Source organism: Tubulanus polymorphus, chromosome 1, assembly GCF_964204645.1.
Source record: "Tubulanus polymorphus chromosome 1, tnTubPoly1.2, whole genome shotgun sequence".
NCBI classification, from domain to species: Eukaryota; Metazoa; Nemertea; class Palaeonemertea; order Tubulaniformes; family Tubulanidae; genus Tubulanus; species Tubulanus polymorphus.
In genome coordinates, this window is record NC_134025.1 from 4,829,380 (window position 1) to 4,850,178 (window position 20,799).

General features: G+C 35.2%; 3 protein-coding genes across 5 annotated transcripts; 1 reads left to right on the top strand and 2 right to left on the bottom strand.

Annotated features, from left to right (window-relative positions):
- Positions 1-234: 234 nt before the first annotated feature.
- Positions 235-17,481, bottom strand: LOC141908864 (mitochondrial chaperone BCS1-like). 3 transcript variants are annotated; one of them, XM_074799103.1, is made up of 5 exons: positions 17,398-17,481; positions 1,261-2,035; positions 1,025-1,186; positions 616-733; positions 235-526 (listed from the first exon to the last, which is right to left on the bottom strand). In XM_074799103.1, the coding sequence occupies exons 2-5, from the start codon at positions 1,991-1,993 to the stop codon at positions 268-270; spliced, it is 1,272 nt and encodes a 423-aa protein (XP_074655204.1). In that variant the 5' UTR covers positions 1,994-2,035; positions 17,398-17,481; the 3' UTR covers positions 235-267. The 3 variants fall into 3 exon arrangements, with proteins under 3 accessions (XP_074655204.1, XP_074655224.1, XP_074655213.1); XM_074799123.1 differs by lacking the exon at positions 17,398-17,481 and adding an exon at positions 2,218-2,241; XM_074799112.1 differs by lacking the exon at positions 17,398-17,481 and adding an exon at positions 2,153-2,237.
- On the top strand, positions 9,634-12,113 carry LOC141915115 (uncharacterized). Its single transcript, XM_074806520.1, has 3 exons — positions 9,634-9,773; positions 9,858-10,031; positions 11,129-12,113. Exons 1-3 carry the CDS (start codon positions 9,648-9,650, stop codon positions 11,405-11,407), a joined length of 579 nt encoding a protein of 192 aa, XP_074662621.1. The 5' UTR covers positions 9,634-9,647; the 3' UTR covers positions 11,408-12,113.
- A 1,278-nt stretch (positions 17,482-18,759) lies between the features above and the next one.
- On the bottom strand, positions 18,760-20,197 carry LOC141915438 (uncharacterized). Its single transcript, XM_074806963.1, has one exon. The coding sequence runs from the start codon at positions 20,195-20,197 to the stop codon at positions 18,833-18,835; it is 1,365 nt and encodes a 454-aa protein (XP_074663064.1). The 3' UTR covers positions 18,760-18,832.
- Between the last annotated feature and the right edge of the window lie 602 nt (positions 20,198-20,799).

Sequence of the window (20,799 nt, forward strand, 5' to 3'; positions counted from 1 at the left end):
AGGGCTGGAATCCAATAACTTCAATCCAAAGGTTATTTTGTCTCCATTGGAACGAATATGAATACTTGAGTGACACCGATCTAGGGAGATCCGATAAAAACACAAGGATCCAGCAGAACGAGACTCCATTTTATTGCTATGATAATGATTTTTAGAATTCAAGAAGTTCCATGTTTTATTAGACATTCAACGACTAGAACACAGGCAGTCAAAACAATTTTGATCAATGTCATATTTATTTTCAATATATCTAAACATTTTCCTACATCATTGATTGGATATTTTTTCTTCACAGTTATCTATAGCCCCTTGAGCATCCAATTTATAAAACATAAATAGTCCTTGAAGTTGAGCAGCACTGATATTCATTGCACAGTTCGTGATGCGTTTAGTGAACTCCTGAGCTCTGGATATTGACTGATCAGGATAAAATCTCAAAAACATTTGTTCTATTTGATATGGAGAAGCATAGTCTATTTTCTGTCTCACGTCTACCCTTCCCGGTCGAATCAAGGCAGGATCCAGCCTGTAAAAACACAAAACACAAATTTTTAAGAATAAGAGAAATTAGCTTTTGTCAAGAAAACTTATAAGCATATATTTCCTGTTTCTGACCTGTCAATGTAATTTGTTGTCATGAATATAATTCGGGCCTCAGCTGAAGCTACACCATCTAGAGCGTTCAGTAATCCGCTGAAAGTCAATCGCGATAAACCTTGATACATCTTAGATTCTGAAAGTAAAAAGAAATGCGAATCACATGTGGACTTTTGTCCTTTCTTATCAATTTCTGTAGGTATTGAATAATTCTTTGTCAGTTTGAGTGTCAGATTTTTCTTTTAAAAAAAACATGATCTTGAACTGTTTGATGTGCTCAGGTGTTATTTGATACACTGCATGCGGAATCCAGCACGTGATGTGTGCAGGATTTGGTTTGATTGAGAAACATGCATATTTCTTAGCATGACTTTAAGAGACATTTCAAAGATAATCTTCGAGTTGACCATCCCAATTTGCTTCTTACCTATTTCAGATTTTTCCTGATCCCTGCTGCTGAAAGCAGCATCCACATCTTCCAGTAAAATGATACTCTGTTGGGGTGCTACTGTGAGTAAATGGTTTAAGCGATCATCCGTCAAACCGCGTTCACTGAGGTTCAATACACAAATACCGTAATCCAGAGCACCTAAAAATGCAGTCGATATGAGAAAATAATTCAACTGAAATAAGGAAAATTAAGAAAAAATAATTGTAACTAACCTGCTAATGCCATGATGAAGCTACTTTTGCCACAGCCGGGAGGACCATACAATAAATATCCCCTGCGGTATGGTATTCCTCTGTCCATGTACCATTTTGGATTGTTTATGAATTCAGTAACATCTGAATGAAGTTTCTCTGGAATATCCTTATCCAGTACCACAGATTCTAATGGACGTTTCTTTCTGGGATAACCGAACTGTCTCCAATCACCACCCATAGCGGTGTACATGATTGTTTTGCCTTCTTGATGTTGCAAGGCCATTTGACGAGCGTATTCAAGAATTTCGAAATAAATAGTCCTTTTCATACCAAGCGTTGTCAGCGTAACAGTTTCCCAAGGTACACCGTGTTGAAAATCAACCATCTGTTTCTCGCGATTTCTTTCAACTTTGATGAAGTGGTTTTTATACCAGAAGAAATGTGTGCCCGGACTCGGTATGAAGTCAAAGTGAGTTGTCACTTTGCCAGCTTCGCTCTGCTGGAATTTCGTTTCGACACTTAAATGTTGAGTTCTTGTTCCGTGTTCAGCGAGCCAATGTAACAACCATTGATAGCTTTTATCTTTACTAGGAACTTCCAAAGTAATCATACAGTGTCGCCGGAATAAAGTGACTCCATGTTGACCACCCTTTTTGAGAATGGCCAAAGCTGTACCAACACCAACAAGTCCAAATCCAGCACCAAAATATGGATTGTCTTTCAAAGATAGAATTAACTCAGAAAGTGGCATGTCGACCTATATCACCTTTAGCTACCACCCAGTACTAAAAGACTGAAAAAGAAAATAAGACTTTTTATAGCAATGGTTTCTTGTCACATCTCATACTGGTTTGTGGCGTCCGAAAGCAAAGCAAATCTTTCGAAAAAAGGAAGGGCCTGTGACAATGACAGTCAAGTCAGAGTTTTGTGCGTCCCGTGGACGTGGTGGTCAAGAAATTTTGTGTTTTTTTCTACTATCGTGAAGTGAGCCTGTTATTCCAGCCTCGTATTCAGATATAGTGTGTACACACTGTATAGCTGCCTGTAGATACTGTTGACATGAAATGTATAACTTAACACTTTGACCGGACGAAACGACGATCATTCAATAAAGTCACCGGGGCAGAAGAGTGATCAATAATTGTTTTATATAATTAAAATGTGTAGTGATTTTCGTAAATTTCATAGATTTTCATCGAAATGTATTTTACATCAATTATGCCTGTTAAAATTCAAATATGTCTAAAAGTAAAACAAGGCTACCTGAAAATTAATTTCTCTATTCTTCGTGTTGATTTAAAGCAGATGTCTTCATTTGTTCATAGTAAAAAATACGCAATATTTCAACGCACGATTGCATCATGGCTCAACATGTTAACATTAAAATTCAAAATCAAATTTCTCTAAAACTAAAACCTCAGGGTTCCTGAAAATTAAGTATATTATTAAGGAAACTCTATTCTTTAAGTTGATTTAAGGCAGATGTCTGTGCATTGATTTGATCATAGTAAAAAAACGCGTTATTTCAATACACGATTGCATCATTGCGTGATATTTAAAAAGTTAAAATTCATAATGAGATTTCTCTGAAACTCTGAAACCTGAGACTTCCTTAAAATTAAGCATATTAATAAGCACACTCTGATGTAAAGTTGATGTAAAGCAGATGTCTGTGCATTGGTTTGATTATAGTAAAAAATGCGTCATTTCAATAGACGATAGCATCGTGGCACGATATTCAAAAATTAAAACTAAAAATCAAATTTCTCTTAAACTCAAACCTGAGGATAATTAAGTTTATTAACTCTAGTCTTTAAGTTGATTCAAGGCAGATGTCTGTGCATTGATTTGTTCATAGTAAAAAAACGCGTCATTTCAATACATGATTGCATCATTGCGCGATATTCAGAAATTTAAATTTCAAAAAATAAAATTCCATTAAACTAAAACCTGAGGCTTTCTGAAAATCGAGAATATTATAAAGGAAACTCTATTATTAAGGCAGATGTCTGTGCAATGATTTGATCATAGTAAAAAATGCAATATTTCAATACACGACTGCATCAAGGCGCAGTATCTAAAAATTAAAATTCAAAATCAAATTTCTCTAAAACTAAAACCTGAGGCTTTCTGAAAATCAAGTATATTAATAAGGAAACTCTATTCTTTAAGTTGATTTAAGGCAGATGTCTGTGCATTGATTTGATCATAGTAAAAAAAACGCGTCATTTCAATACGCGATTGCATCATTGCGCGATATTTAAAAAGTTAAAATTCAAAATCAAATTCCTCTTAAACTAAAACCTGAGGCTTTCTGAAAATCCAGTATAATATTCAGGAAACTCTATTCTTTAAGTTGATTTAAGGCAGATGTCTGTGCATTGATTTGATCATAGTAAAAAAACGCGTCATTTCAATACGCGATTGCATCATTGCGCGATATTTAAAAAGTTAAAATTCAAAATCAAATTCCTCTTAAACTAAAACCTGAGGCTTTCTGAAAATCCAGTATAATATTCAGGAAACTCTATTCTTTAAGATGATTTAAGGCAGATGTCTGTGCATTGATTTGATCATAGTAAAAAAACGCGTCATTTCAATACACGATTGCATCATGGCACGATATTCAGAAATTTAAATTTCAAGATTAAATTTCTCTAAAATTAAAACCTGAGGGTTCCTGAAAATTAAGTATATTAATAAGCAACCTCTATTCTTTAAGTTGATTCAAGGCAGATGTCTGTGCATTGATTTGATCATAGTAAAAAAACGCGTCATTTCAATACACAATTGCATCATGCCACGATATTGTGAAATTTAAATTTCAAGATTAAATTTCTCTAAAACTAAAACCTGAGGGTTCCTGAAAATTAAGTATATTAATAAGCAAACTCTATTCTTTAAGTACATTTAAGGCAGATGTCTGTGCATTGATTTGATCATAGTAAAAAAATGCGTCATTTCAATACACGATTGCATCATGGCGCGATATTCAGAAATTTAAATTTCAAGATTAAATTTCTCTAAAATTAAAACCTGAGGGTTCCTGAAAATTAAGTATATTAATAAGCAAACTCTATTCTTTAAGTTGATTCAAGGCAGATGTCTGTGCATTGATTTGATCATAGTAAAAAAACGCGTCATTTCAATACACAATTGCATCATGGCACGATATTCAGAAATTTAAGTTTCAAGATTAAATTTCTCTAAAACTAAAACCTGAGGGTTCCTGAAAATTAGGTATATTAATAAGCAAACTCTATTCTTTAAGTACATTTAAGGCAGATGTCTGTGCATTGATTTGATCATAGTAAAAAAATGCGTCATTTCAATACACGATTGCATCATGGCGCGATATTCAGAAATTTAAATTTCAAGATTAAATTTCTCGAAAACTAAAACCTGAGGGTTCCTGAAAATTAAGTATATTAATAAGCAAACTCTATTCTTTAAGTTGATTCAAGGCAGATGTCTGTGCATTGATTTGATCATAGTAAAAAAACGCGTCATTTCAATACACGTTTGCATCATTGCGCGATATTCAGAAATTTAAATTTCAAGATTAAATTTCTCGAAAACTAAAACCTGAGGGTTCCTGAAAATTAAGTATATTAATAAGCAAACTCTATTCTTTAAGTTGATTCAAGGCAGATGTCTGTGCATTGATTTGATCATAGTGAAAAAACGCGTCATTTCAATACACGATTGCATCATGGCGCGATATTCAGAAATTTAAATTTCAAAATCAAATTTCTCTTAAACTAAAACCTGAGGGTTCCTGAAAAGTAAGTATATTGATAAGCAAACTGTAGTCTTTGAGTTGATGTAAAGCGCATGTCTGTGCATTGATTTGATCATAGTAAAAAAAACGCGTCATTTCAATACACGATTGCATCATGGCACGATATTTAAAAAGTTAAAATTCAAAATCAAATTTCTCTAAAACTAAAACCTGAGGCTTTCTGAAAATCCAGTATAATATTCAAGAAACTCTATTCTTTAAGTTGATTTAAGGCAGATGTCTGTGCATTGATTTGATCATAGTAAAAAAACGCGTCATTTCAATACACGATTGCATCATGGCGCGATATTCAGAAATTTAAATTTCAAAATCAAATTTCTCTAAAACTAAAACCTGGGGCTTTCTGAAAATCAAGTATAATATTCAGGAAACTCTATTCTTTAAGTTGACTTAAGACAAAAAGAATTTCTTTTATCTGAATTTTTTAAATATCTATAAGTTGATGTTAGGCAGAAGTCTGTGCATTGGTTTTTACGTGGTATTGCAATAAACATTTGCACCATGGAGCGATATTCAAAACGAACACGAACACGTAAAACATAATTAATGAAAATGGCGTTTCATTAAAATTTCTCACGGTTTATACCTCCTTTCGTTGGCTACTTATATGAAGTAAAATGTAAAAATTTGAAGCAAAGCGAGGAGGCGCTGCACAAACTGCTCTTTCTGGACATATGACTGGCCCTTATAAGGGCCTATGATACGGGGATAGCTTTTGACCATAACGATGTTGCTGCATTCGATGTCAGCCGAATATACTCAGCCTTATTTTTTAATGCACCTTTATCAATTTCCTTGTCAATGCTGCTACTGCTGCCGTTGTTTCCGTCATCATCGCTTTCTTCAGAAGCGGCTAACAAAGAGGTTTGCATGGCTTTAACAATATCAGCATATGTTATCGGTGAGGATATGGTCGATTCTATGCAACTCGAATTCGATGAGCTGGTCAAATCAACTTCATTTTGAATGTTATTGCAGGATTCCTACAAATAAATATTACTATCAGTCACGGTGCAAAAAGTGCAGATCTGTTCGAAAAATACTTATTTTTTGATAGATGGTGTATTGCTGCACTTTACCGAACTTTGATTGTGTACGGGGACACAGGTAGAACAATTCGAAACCTATATAAATGGCTAAAAATGATACCTTGTTTCTCATCTATAGAGGAAAACTGTATGCCCAAAAGTGACCAGGCAGGCAGCATTTTATTTTTATTTTTTCCATAAAAAGTATGAAATTTGACATATTTCCACCAGGCCGGCCTTTCTTTATTTTCATTTCAAAACTGTTTCCACTGAAATTTTTGAGATAAAAAAGATGTACAGGATATGGTTTTTAGAAGTTCTTACTGTTTGTCAAATACCATTATAGTATACTTGTAGGTCTAGTTTGATTTCCAGATGTTGGATCATTCATATCTTCCTGTTTTCCCCAATTTTCGAGGGTACGTTAACTATTCAACTATTTTTCTAAATAGCCAGAATGGAAACAATAAGCAAGAGACTCTGCCTAGTTTAGCTGCCAAACCTTGGATCATTCCCAACTACCGAGGATTTTTCGCTCATGGCTACAAAGCGTTCTATAGAATAAGCTTTAGTAAATATCGAAGAAACGCCATTAGTATGGGGAGTTGGCGTGATTCAATCGCATGAAAATACTTATTTAGTGCCACGAATTAAATATCTAAAAGTAAATGAAATTATGAAAATCTCCAAATCCCAGACAAGAATCATCATGAACCAAATATAAATTACCTTATATTTCCAATTTGAATCTGATTTTTAAATTTCAACTTCAAAAACATTTTTTTTTAATTTCTTTATGAAACAAGAGTTTCGAAAGTCGAAATGATTGAGTGATTAAGTCGAAATGATCGAGTGTATTTCTGTTAAAAGCAAAGGTGTCCAGACTAATCTAGAAGTCTGGACACCAGTCGACGTTACGGGTTCTGGAACAACGACGATACTACCCAGGAGTGTTGGCGTAGGTTCAAGTCCCGACCTCACGCTATTCGGCATCTGATTTTAAACAAGTAAATTCATTACCATATACTACTTATATTGACCCACCCGGTCGGTTTTTATCTGCATCATAAAAATAAGAAGGTAATAGGCCCGGTCGGCAGCATTTATTTTTATGATTTTTGTCGTACTTTATGGGACTCGGTCGGAGAATGGGAAACAGGGTATCATTTTTTGCCTTAAACTGAGAAAATGAAATAATCAATAAATTACTGGTGCAGGTTGATCAAAGGCGAAAACAACAGCAAAATACGCGAAGTTGAGTTTTATACCAAACATCATATAATTTACGGGTGAATAACCATGGACAGTGGTAATAACTAGCTTTCTTCAAGCATCAGAGAGGGGATTTAAAATCAGTGGTGATTTGGAGAGGGGATTATTTCTTAGCCCTTAACACCAGGAGCAGAATTTTCAGCGCAGCACAAGAGCGCATTTTGCTGTCATCACTTTTGGAGTAATAACGCATGTGCATTGACTACGAATGCTGCGCAAAGGCTTAATTAACTACTTGTCATCGGCTTCTGCTAATTTGTTGCCCACACCTTGCTATGATCACCTACAGGCCTACCTCTACTCTCTTTTGCGGATGCATCCATATTACATAGTTTGAATCTAATTCAGACGAAGAATCATCATGTAAAGACTGTAATATGATGTACATCGGCGAAACGGGACGTAATCTTAGTCAGCGTATTAAAGAACACAACATAGATATCCGCACCCAAAAGCCTGAGAGTGGAATAGCAAATCATGTCTTTACAACTAATCACCAATTTGACTTTCAGAATTCGAAACTTATTTATCCTTGTAAAGATATTAATAAGAGACACATAGTGGAATCAGCCCTAATATGTAAACTTTCGAAATCCAATTTATCTACTAATTTAAATACTGGTTTTTCTCCACATAACCAATTATTATCCAGACACATCAATTCTTTATTAGATTTGGGTTAATGTCACTATGTGTCACTCTGTTATCGCCACCCTCTTCAGTCCACTTCACTTAGTTACATAATTTGTTTTTACTCTGAACTGTTTAGAATTGCTGTGGTTTCCACGGTACCCCTTGATGTTTTATTGCTTGGTCTGTTTATCTTTAGTTTTGACACACTGCTTCTATTTTAGATCCTGTGAGTTTATATGCTTTGTAACTTGTTTTTCTAGTCATTCCACCTGATGATGGCTGCTAGTCAACAGCCGAAACGTTGTGGTTTCGTAATGATAAATTTGATCGTATAATTTTAAATTCGAAGTGTGAGATTTCTTCATTTATCATCGCTGATATTTATAATGAATTTGTCAACCAAATCATTTGCATTATAAACTGACTTGTGTAATATCAGGGAGGTGGGAGTGAACTCCCACCTCCCTGGTGGAGATGCAAGTTATGTGTGTGTAGTTATTCACTCTTGGTGGACGCTGGGCTGCAGTGGGTCAGCACATCTGTGATGGATCATTTGTGTAGCAGCTATCTGACAGCTCACAGCAGTAGCTGCTCTTTGATATGGAGAAAAAGCCGCACGTCAACTCATTATGAATAGACTTTACATCGTGTTTGTCTTTGTGTTTGTTTTGATCATTGCGCGCAGTGGGTGACGTCACGCGGAGCGTCCAAACTTAAATGGTCCAAAAGTCTACGAAACCATGAAATCGATACTAAAACATATAAACGACCATTCATTTGGCACCAAAAACTTGTTCATGCGTAGCGTACAGACCGCCCCCAACCTGTGACGAAATTTCGCCACAAGGCTAAAGGAGCATGGAACTTAACCTTCAGCGATAAAAGAACATTTAACATCATGTGGAAATCGTACATCGAACTTCTGGCAGAAGTGACTTTTAAATCACCATCAAACAGGCATAAAATCCGAAAAACCAAGTATCAACTAACACGAATTTCACGCCTGCACGACATTCTTTGTAATTAGTATTAGTAATCACTATCAATATTCATAAGGACTATACAGTATAAATGTTTTTATACTAGGCATAGATTGTATCTATTCCTCACATTTCGCTGTGTTTTATCGGTCCGCACTTCTCATCTGAGGGTGTCAGCTAATCTCAAATAGACATTCCCATTAAACAGCATGTGTAGGTGAAATAGAATGTTATATTCCATCATTTTCAACGCTTTGGTTATGCGGCAAAATAAATGAACAATATACTTCTTTGAACCTAACAATTATTATCCTGATCTTGAAATTATTAAGTGGCTAACTAAAACGTTGGGATTTTTCCACTACATCCTCATTATTCAATCATACGTACATGTAACATTGAATCTTTAAACAAAACTACTTCATGGACGTATAAACATTTTTATAAATCATTGATATTATATAATCTTACGTTGCATAACTATCAGTTGCGTAAGCAAAAGTCACTGCTCTAACTAGTTTAAGGCGCGCAACAATTTCAAACCAGTTCTTACCAGATTATTACCCGGTTTACATGAGCGCGCACACATTCAAAATGAAAACGATACTTTTAAGTGATAGCATGGGTCGTTTTTTCCCGGAATCGGAAAATCATAAGACACATTTTTGGCCAGGAATAGGCATTGACGTAATGCGTAGAATCGTCGGTGAGAAAATAATTGACGACATAAAATACGCGGACGTTCTCATAGTATGGGTCGGAACTAACGATTTAAACGAAAATGTTCAACCAAAGGATATAGTAAAGGCATACCAGGTTAGTTACTCAACAGTTTATGCAGAAAATTACAGAAAATTTAAATGACTAAATGACGAATGACTAAATTCCTCTTGATACTAGTTTTTTTTAGGTTATCTCGCGCTGATGATGCCATCAACCAAAATCCTTCTGTTGCCGATATTTCCACGAAATGATTCAAAGGTGAAGGATCAGAAGCGGAAGAAAGTTAATAGGTTAACGAAGAAGCTTCTGCGCGAACCCAGGTTCAAAAGGGTTTCCTTCATGAAAACTGAGGTAAATATATATATTCATGAAATGTATACCGTAAACTAATACCATGTTACAGTTGCCAGCCACCATTTTGTTAGGGTACTTTCATTTGTCCTCTATTGTTTGGTAATTATTTCTATTTTAAATATTATTTGTGATGTGTTTTATCATATTTCATTGGCCTGTAGGTGGATTTTGACATTTTGGCAGCATTCAAACATTTCTAGTGTTTCTCAAATTCGCAACAATGCGACATGAGAATGATAAAAAAACCCGTGGCCAGTTTTTGCCACATGCGTTGGGATTCGAAGTTCGTTATTTTTTGTATCTCAGCACGGCCCCTGGACTGGCCAGACAAAAAAACTTGTTTTTTACTCCCTGTATACTACTCGACCAATAATTCGAGTAAAACGAGTAAAAATCTGTAACTGATGGAATTGAATGACACCTTCCATGATTCTGGGGATTATTTCTGATTAAAGGCAAGAACATGGGTAAAAAACTTCCTTGTTTTTATTTTAGGTCCGATTTTCTTAAAAATTTGAGGGTTAATCAATCTAGTTATAAGAAACGAATTAAAAATTTATCATATTTCCTTTTTACCAAGTAAACAAGTTTTGCTCCGAGTAAAAACCATTGCCGGTGAAGGCAATTAATTAACAACAGCTTACAAGATAAAAAACACACAGCTGTTATGTTTACATAATTCAGCAGGCTTGTGGTCAGTGAGTTGATAACTAAGAAGCTCCTCCTCCAAAGTCAATCAAAGTTTGAATTTGCTACGAAAATGAAGAATTCAAAATTACTCCCTATTTGCTGGTTTCTAGAGTATTTTTGACTTTTGCAATCATTTATCATCTATAATTGCTCGTAGATTTTAGATAACTGAAAACAAACAAGATACGTATTCCCATGGTTTGAATGCTCCTTACATGGCAAAATTCACCTACAAACCAATTAAATATGATAGAACACATCACAAATAATCCTTTAAAAAGAGAAAAAAGTTATCTAACAATAGAGGACAAAGTTTAGTACCGTACGCTAACAAAAAGGCGGCTAAAATCTGTAAAATGGTATATTTTCAGAGCCTGCATTTTGATTGTGTTGTCTCATTTCAGCGTATTTTCGAAACGAGTCAGAAACGCAAAAACAAAGGAGATCAATTCTCTGTCAAACAAGAAATTTATCGTTTGGATGGGTTGCATTTAAATGATCGTGGAATAGAACGCCTGCATCGTTATATTATGCAATACATCAAGGAAAATCTGTCAGCTGACCCCAGAAGTAAGATCGCGGAACGAGTGGAGAGGGCTAATATTGCGCACGGACTATGTACCGAGGAGACACCGGGGGATCGAAGTTTTGATTTTGAAGAACCAGATGTTTCGATAGATTAGACTCTAAAATCGAAGAATTCTAGTTCATTACACCTACACATCCTGACGTTTCTGATCACACTCCCGGCCCTGCGTTAATGGATTCGGAGCCACTTTTTATCAGGATCGTGAACCACGGATTTTGATGGCAGCGATGTACACAATATATTAAAGAACTATATATATATAACATTGCAGCTATCATGTAATTGACTTTCCACCAATAAAGTGTTTTGGAAAATGTTTAATTTTTTCAGCTAGATATATGATCTTTTTTTAGGAAAATGATTTTATTTTTTCAGCTCAATATATGTTGTATATGATGGCTATTATATGAATGTCCCCAAGGACGGGAACGTAGATTGAGGGGAGAGGAATATTATGATTTGGGTTCCACTTTTTTAGAAATAAATTGAATGAATAATACAACGTATTATATGATACGCTAGGACATTAGACTGGGAGAACTAGGATTATTGAAAACAAGAATAATAGAGTGTATATAGTATAGTTAATGGATTATTATTATTATTAGACTAGAATAACTCTTGAATATTGGCCTTAAGCCTGGGGGAAAGTGCTCATCAGTGTGAACACTTAAAGACTAGTTTGGATAACAATTCAAGCAAAGCAATTATTCTGACACATTGACACTAAAACCTCTCAGCCTCTTGAAACTAAAAAGTTTACATTATACGGATTCTTTTATATTCAATAAAGAAAAAACATATAACAGAACGCGAGCTTTTATTTGGATTTATTTTTGGAAGTATCGGAAAGTACAATGTACTTGGTATAAGTCATTATCTACATTTGCCAGAATTGATTTGTTCATTGCACAGTTCAATTCAAACCCCCATTTTGCGACTTAAAACGGAAAACCTAGCAACAGAAACGTCATCAGAGGAGCGGATACACGTTGGCATAACCAACATTTCACTTTCTGCACGTTTTTGTTGAGGCAGTAATATGCGCACTGCTGATTCTAAATCAAAACATAGGTGCAAAATACTAAACTAATGAAAGAGGGCGATTTTGATTAATAGACTACATCGACATAATTTCCAGTGAATATCGCTAAACCGTTTATCAATATGTTCGTATTTTCAATATTTTCATCAATCATCTTGTTTTAGAGAAATTTAATTTTGAAATTTAAATTTTTGAATATTCGCGCAATGATGCTTCGAGTATTGAAATAACACCAATTCTTACTATAAACCAATCAATGCAAAGACATCTTATTTACATCAACTTGAAGAATAGAGTCATCTTATTGATATAATCGTTTTTTCAGGAAACCCCAGGTTTTAGTTTTAGAGAAATTTGAGTTTGAATTTTTAAATTTTGAATATCGCGCAATGATGCAATCGTGTGTCGCAATAACAGGCAATCTAACTATGAACAAATCAATGCACAGACATGCGCTTTACATCAACTCAAAGACTACAGTTTGCTTATTAATATACTTACTTTTCAGGAACCCTCAGGTTTTAGTTTAAGAGAAATTTGATTTTGAAATTTAAATTTCTGAATATCGTGCCATGATGCAATCGTGTATTGAAATGACGCGTTTTTTTTACTATGATCAAATCAATGCACAGACATCTGCCTTGAATCAACTTTAAGAATAGAGTTTGCTTATTAATATACTTAATTTTCAGGAACCCTCAGGTTTTAGTTTTAGAGAAATTTGATTTTGAAATTTAAATTTCTGAATATCGCGCCATGATGCAATCGTGTATTGAAATGACGCGTTTTTTTACTATGATCAAATCAATGCACAGACTTCTGCCTTGAATCAACTTAAAGAATAGAGTTTCCTTATTAATGTACTTAATCTTCAGGAACCCTCAGGTTTTGGTTTTAGAGAAATTTAATTTTGAAATTTAAATTTCTGAATATCGTGCCATGATGCAATCGTGTATTGAAATGACGCGTTTTTTTACTATGATCAAATCAATGCACAGACATCTACCTTAAATCAACTTAAAGAATATAGTTTCCTGAATATTATACTGGATTTTCAGAAAGCCTCAGGTTTTAGTTTAAGAGGAATTTGATTTTGAATTTTAACTTTTTAAATATCGCGCAATGATGCAATCGCGTATTGAAATGACGCGTTTTTTTTACTTTGATCAAATCAATGCACAGACATCTGCCTTAAATCAACTTAAAGAATAGAGTTTCCTTATTAATATACTTGATTTTCAGGAACCCTCAGGTTTTAGTTTTAGAGAAATTTGATTTTGAAATTTAAATTTCTGAATATCGCGCAATGATGCAATCGCGTATTGAAATGACGCGTTTTTTTTACTTTGATCAAATCAATGCACAGACATCTGCCTTAAATCAACTTAAAGAATAGAGTTTCCTTATTAATATACTTGATTTTCAGGAACCCTCAGGTTTTAGTTTTAGAGAAATTTAATTTTGAAATTTAAATTTCTGAATATCGCGCCATGATGCAATCGTGTATTGAAATGACGCGTTTTTTTACTATGATCAAATCAATGCACAGACTTCTGCCTTGAATCAACTTAAAGAATAGAGTTTCCTTATTAATGTACTTAATCTTCAGGAACCCTCAGGTTTTGGTTTTAGAGAAATTTAATTTTGAAATTTAAATTTCTGAATATCGTGCCATGATGCAATCGTGTATTGAAATGACGCGTTTTTTTACTATGATCAAATCAATGCACAGACATCTACCTTAAATCAACTTAAAGAATATAGTTTCCTGAATATTATACTGGATTTTCAGAAAGCCTCAGGTTTTAGTTTAAGAGGAATTTGATTTTGAATTTTAACTTTTTAAATATCGCGCAATGATGCAATTGTGTATTGAAATGACGCGTTTTTTTACTATGATCAAATCAATGCACAGACATCTGCCTTGAATCAACTTAAAGAATAGAGTTTGCTTATTAATGTACTTAATCTTCAGGAACCCTCAGGTTTTGGTTTTAGAGAAATTTAATTTTGAAATTTAAATTTCTGAATATCGTGCCATGATGCAATCGTGTATTGAAATGACGCGTTTTTTTACTATGATCAAATCAATGCACAGACTTCTGCCTTGAATCAACTTAAAGAATAGAGTTTCCTTATTAATGTACTTAATCTTCAGGAACCCTCAGGTTTTGGTTTTAGAGAAATTTAATTTTGAAATTTAAATTTCTGAATATCGTGCCATGATGCAATCGTGTATTGAAATGACGCGTTTTTTTACTATGATCAAATCAATGCACAGACATCTACCTTAAATCAACTTAAAGAATATAGTTTCCTGAATATTATACTGGATTTTCAGAAAGCCTCAGGTTTTAGTTTAAGAGGAATTTGATTTTGAATTTTAACTTTTTAAATATCGCGCAATGATGCAATCGCGTATTGAAATGACGCGTTTTTTTTACTTTGATCAAATCAATGCACAGACATCTGCCTTAAATCAACTTAAAGAATAGAGTTTCCTTATTAATATACTTGATTTTCAGGAACCCTCAGGTTTTAGTTTTAGAGAAATTTGATTTTGAAATTTAAATTTCTGAATATCGCGCAATGATGCAATCGCGTATTGAAATGACGCGTTTTTTTTACTTTGATCAAATCAATGCACAGACATCTGCCTTAAATCAACTTAAAGAATAGAGTTTCCTTATTAATATACTTGATTTTCAGGAACCCTCAGGTTTTAGTTTTAGAGAAATTTAATTTTGAAATTTAAATTTCTGAATATCGCGCCATGATGCAATCGTGTATTGAAATGACGCGTTTTTTTACTATGATCAAATCAATGCACAGACTTCTGCCTTGAATCAACTTAAAGAATAGAGTTTCCTTATTAATGTACTTAATCTTCAGGAACCCTCAGGTTTTGGTTTTAGAGAAATTTAATTTTGAAATTTAAATTTCTGAATATCGTGCCATGATGCAATCGTGTATTGAAATGACGCGTTTTTTTACTATGATCAAATCAATGCACAGACATCTACCTTAAATCAACTTAAAGAATATAGTTTCCTGAATATTATACTGGATTTTCAGAAAGCCTCAGGTTTTAGTTTAAGAGGAATTTGATTTTGAATTTTAACTTTTTAAATATCGCGCAATGATGCAATTGTGTATTGAAATGACGCGTTTTTTTACTATGATCAAATCAATGCACAGACATCTGCCTTGAATCAACTTAAAGAATAGAGTTTGCTTATTAATATACTTAATTTTCAGGAACCCTCAGGTTTTAGTTTTAGAGAAATTTAATTTTGAAATTTAAATTTCTGAATATCGCGCCATGATGCAATCGTGTATTGAAATGACGCGTTTTTTTACTATGATCAAATCAATGCACAGACATCTGCCTTAAATCAACTTAAAGAATAGAGTTTCCTTATTAATATACTTGATTTTCAGAAAGCCTCAGGTTTTAGTTTTAGAGAAATTTGATTTTGAAATTTAAATTTCTGAATATCGCGCCATGATGCAATCGTGTATTGAAATGACGCGTTTTATTACTATGATCAAATCAATGCACAGACATCTGCCTTGAATCAACTTAAAGAATAGAGTTTCCTGAATATTATACTGGATTTTCAGAAAGCCTCAGGTTTTAGTTTTAGAGAAACTTGATTTTGAATTTTAACTTTTTAAATATCGTGCCATGATGCAATTGTGTATTGAAATGACGCGTTTTTTTACTATGATCAAATCAATGCACAGACATCTGCCTTGAATCAACTTAAAGAATAGAGTTTGCTTATTAATATACTTAATTTTCAGGAACCCTCAGGTTTTAGTTTTAGAGAAATGTAATTTTGAAATTTAAATTTCTGAATATCGCGCCATGATGCAATCGTGTATTGAAATGACGCGTTTTTTTACTATGATCAAATCAATGCACAGACATCTGCCTTAAATCAACTTAAAGAATAGAGTTTCCTTATTAATATACTTGATTTTCAGAAAGCCTCAGGTTTTAGTTTTAGAGAAATTTGATTTTGAAATTTAAATTTCTGAATATCGCGCCATGATGCAATCGTGTATTGAAATGACGCGTTTTATTACTATGATCAAATCAATGCACAGACATCTGCCTTGAATCAACTTAAAGAATAGAGTTTCCTGAATATTATACTGGATTTTCAGAAAGCCTCAGGTTTTAGTTTTAGAGAAACTTGATTTTGAATTTTAACTTTTTAAATATCGTGCCATGATGCAATTGTGTATTGAAATGACGCGTTTTTTTACTATGATCAAATCAATGCACAGACATCTGCCTTGAATCAACTTAAAGAATAGAGTTTGCTTATTAATATACTTAATTTTCAGGAACCCTCAGGTTTTAGTTTTAGAGAAATTTAATTTTGAAATTTAAATTTCTGAATATCGCGCCATGATGCAATCGTGTATTGAAATGACGCGTTTTTTATTATGATCAAATCAATGCACAGACATCCGCTTTACATCAACTTAAAGAAAAGAGTTTCCTTAATATTATACTCGATTTTCAGAAAGCCCCAGGTTTTAGTTTGAGAGAAATTTGAGTTTGAATTTTTAAATTTTAGATATCGTGGAATGATGCAATCGTGAGTTGAAATGATACCTGAACAAATCGATGCACAGACATTTACTTTATATATCTACTTGAACAATCGAGCCTACTCAGTAATATACTCAGTTTTTACGAAACCTGGAGTTTTTGTTTCAGAGAAATTTGAGTATCAGTATCCGATGCTATATACTAACGTTTACGTTAGTTATCATCGCTCCGTCATGCTAAGTTATACATTTCATGTCAACCAGTATCTACAGGCAGCTATACAGTGTGTACACACTATATCTGAATACGAGGCTGGAATAACAGGCTCACTTCACGTAGGTTTTTTTTCTGTAGCTCCGGCATTCCAACAATTCGATTCCATCCATGCAACTGGATGGAGTTAAGGTCAATTATGCTTGACTGGGTATACTATGCATATTTCGCTTCAGGCATCTGAAGGTACAAAATATACCTATTATAAAGCCATCAAATCAACTTGAAAACATCTCAATACGGGTGTGCTCCACAATAAAACGAAGTTGTTTATGGACGACGATACAGTAAACACTACAAGTAGGGCGCGGATACTGTGGTGCATAAACGGAAACCGCGGACATGGATATAAATATTGGGACGGTCGCCGCGGCGTCGCGTTTACCCCAGTCGCGTTAAAGCAATCGCATATCTACTTACACCCCGTATCAAAACCATTCTCAACAAATCCAAACTGACCATAGCCTGACCACAGCTATTGGACTCGTGACGACTGTAGCCAAAAACTATGTCAAGGTTCGCCTTCCGTCAACCTGGCTGCGGCGTCGGCCGCGGTGTGGGTGGAACTTTGCATCAGTATACATCAGTTCGATCCTGCCGCGGGCCGGGTCTCTCCACATGCTGATACAGTAAATTACGGATATCAGTCAGCACCGGGAATTTTTTACAGTTCATTATGATCCAATGAAATATCGATTGCTATGCTTTTGATACGCTCTGGATTCTAAATTTTCTGACGCCTAGAAATTTAATTTTCATGACAGTTGATTGTCAGTTCGTAAAAAACTCATTCTCCGATAGGTTAATGGAATTGAAGGAAGTGTCGAAACGTTCTATTTCGATCGTTGCAACAGTCTGACTGGCGATCCTTAAAAGCAAGCACCACAAAAACGTCTACGCTGCGTCACTAAATCGCTTTATTCGTTCAACCAAGCTTTTGACATTTTTTATGTACAAGCCAGTAACATCGTGTGTTAGAAATACCCCAACAAAACGCATATTATATAAAAACGTAATATTCATAACAGTTTATACTTTTAGTATTTAACCTCTTCTTACATTCCGGTACTCACTATTCATTTTCCTCGCAACCCTCATGCAGCTGAATGCAATTTGTAGAATAATCGCTAAAAGTCTATGATTTTGTAGGTTTTATATTCTAAGTACATCGTCTATCTATATTACATAAAATCACATATTCATGTATACATCGGATGAGAATACGGCATCAATTCCTCGGCTCTAGGTAAGGAACCTACCGATAGCGATTCACTCTATATCGCGAAAATATTTCCTCAAATTGAGCCGATGAAACTCTGGAAGTAACTGTTCTTCGAATACGACCACAGTTTGACTTATCAGTTTTGAACTTATGTACAAGAGTTTAAGAGTTGCTGAGTCGAATCGTTTAGTTCAAAGTACGGGTATAAATGCAGATGAGATATCACTTGGTGATCTGCATAAAACAAAATACAAGGCACGAAAATGTTCAGAGGCAATGTATATAAGTTTTTCAAATTCATAGAGCGAAATTCATGAATGAGAATAATTTATTTCACGCAATAAACAATAGTAATCAGTATATATAAGGATACATTAAAGAGATTTGTCGTAGAAACTGAAATGCAAACATTCTAAAAGCCAATTGTCGTTTGGTATAATAACGTTATAACTAATATCATTGTCGTTAGTATACCAGCAATACTGACGTAAAACGCAAAATTAGCCAGAACCTGGCCGGTCTTTTCATCATCTCTGTCGAATGCTTTCCACGCAAGATACGACAGAAAGACAGCAACAACTCCGACTGGAGGATTCATACAGAGCATCGTAGTAAACGATACTGCGAGGCAAATTGGATAGTTTTTATTCGTCGATCTGAATTTTCGCTTTTTCTTCGATTTAGGAGCCGATTTTTGTTGCTGCGTCGGAGGCATTGTATCTACGGCGGTTAAGTCTTCGTTGCCATTCGCTGTTTTCACGCTTGTCTGCTCCGGGAAATAAAAAGCGTTTCGGTCAAACGCATCGCGGTAATACGGCGAGTCTGGTGAACCGATGTTGTTTGTATCATCAGAGGCCTCACCAAAAGAGCGCGTGGCTTTCACGCTTTCTCTGGATGGGTAAACCTTCACCGGTGAACTACGCCCTGACGGATTATCGAAAGAATCCATCCGAATACTCAAAAGTGGAAGCCTGACGTCTTTGTCTTTCTGTCGAGCACTTACATCGGAAAGATTATCACGACTGCGTTGGTTATTCTTACGAAGATCAGGCGAAACGAATCTGATATCACCAGATACAGAATCTGGTGGACTCTGACGTTTCGTTGGATTAAGATGTTCTTGCAAAAGAGGCGAGTCATCATTGTCCGAAGATTCAGTTTCGGTGTCCATGAAAGGGGACAATCGAGGAGGTGGAATTATCAAAGTTTTCTCATGTTGCATTCGGGAATTCTTTTCGGGTTCCTCTTGAGGAATCGGAGATTGCGACCGAAACGGACTCGGTGGATCGGGGAACGAAGACGAAGAATCGTGTTCCGATGGACTTATACACTCGTCGGGACCACGCGGCGCTCGAAAACCTTCCGGTAATAACAACGAATTTCGCTTCCAGCCGTCGCTAACCATCGGATCGATGTTAACATCCGACATATTCGACGAGTCTGACAACGGTCTATTGCCTCGAACACGGCCTAGATTGTTAATGTTCTTTATACCGGAGCAGGGGGCTACTGCTCCTTCTAATGAAGAATCATCATTATCGCATCTATAGCCCTGGGAACATCTAGCACGAGAATTACCATTCGACCCACGTAGCTCATCATTGGGAGTGACCGAGCTGATGGAAGGTAATTGCTCCATACATGTCGGGGTTATTGATATATTGTTATTTATCTGACTGCGCGCAGTGTTGCCCTTTTCTATATCACTATCCTGATCAGATGGATAAAACTCCGAATCTTTATAAGACGGAGGGGGTGGAAGTTCATCGGAAGACATCGTTTCAAATATTTTTAGTTTTAGTTCACAATCAGCATAAACAATACACGTATGCGACGTTTGATACTCTTCTATATAACTGACATATCTACCCTCGGGGTATTCACTCGTCTGATTTGCTTATGATTCAGCGGCGGGTTCGTTCACCACGCACGACATCCATTTGTGGCTTATTACCGCTTGTGTCTTGTCGGCTTTAGAGCGGGGATATTGCGTTATGCTCATGTGATACAGCCATCAACCCTGTCGTATGCGACACGAAATGCATACCGGCTGCCACTACAGCGCTTATTCCGTCGTCACAAACAAACGACGCATATATGCGCGGAAAAACGAATGTTCAATAGCCGCGTCATATTCAGAATGTAAGCTCTCGGCGATAATTAACCGTAAAAAAATCGAATATTTTAAAGTTGTAAATCACATACATCAAACCGCGATGAGCTCATAATCCATCGATAGGTTTTCATAATCGGCAAATCGTTCAATAGTCGATTAGATCACATGTATGTTCAACGCATAACGGTTTGATGACGAAATAGACCAATTCTGACACTTAATCTGTCCTTAAGCGGGTAGCAGGAGTAAAAAATCTTGGAAAT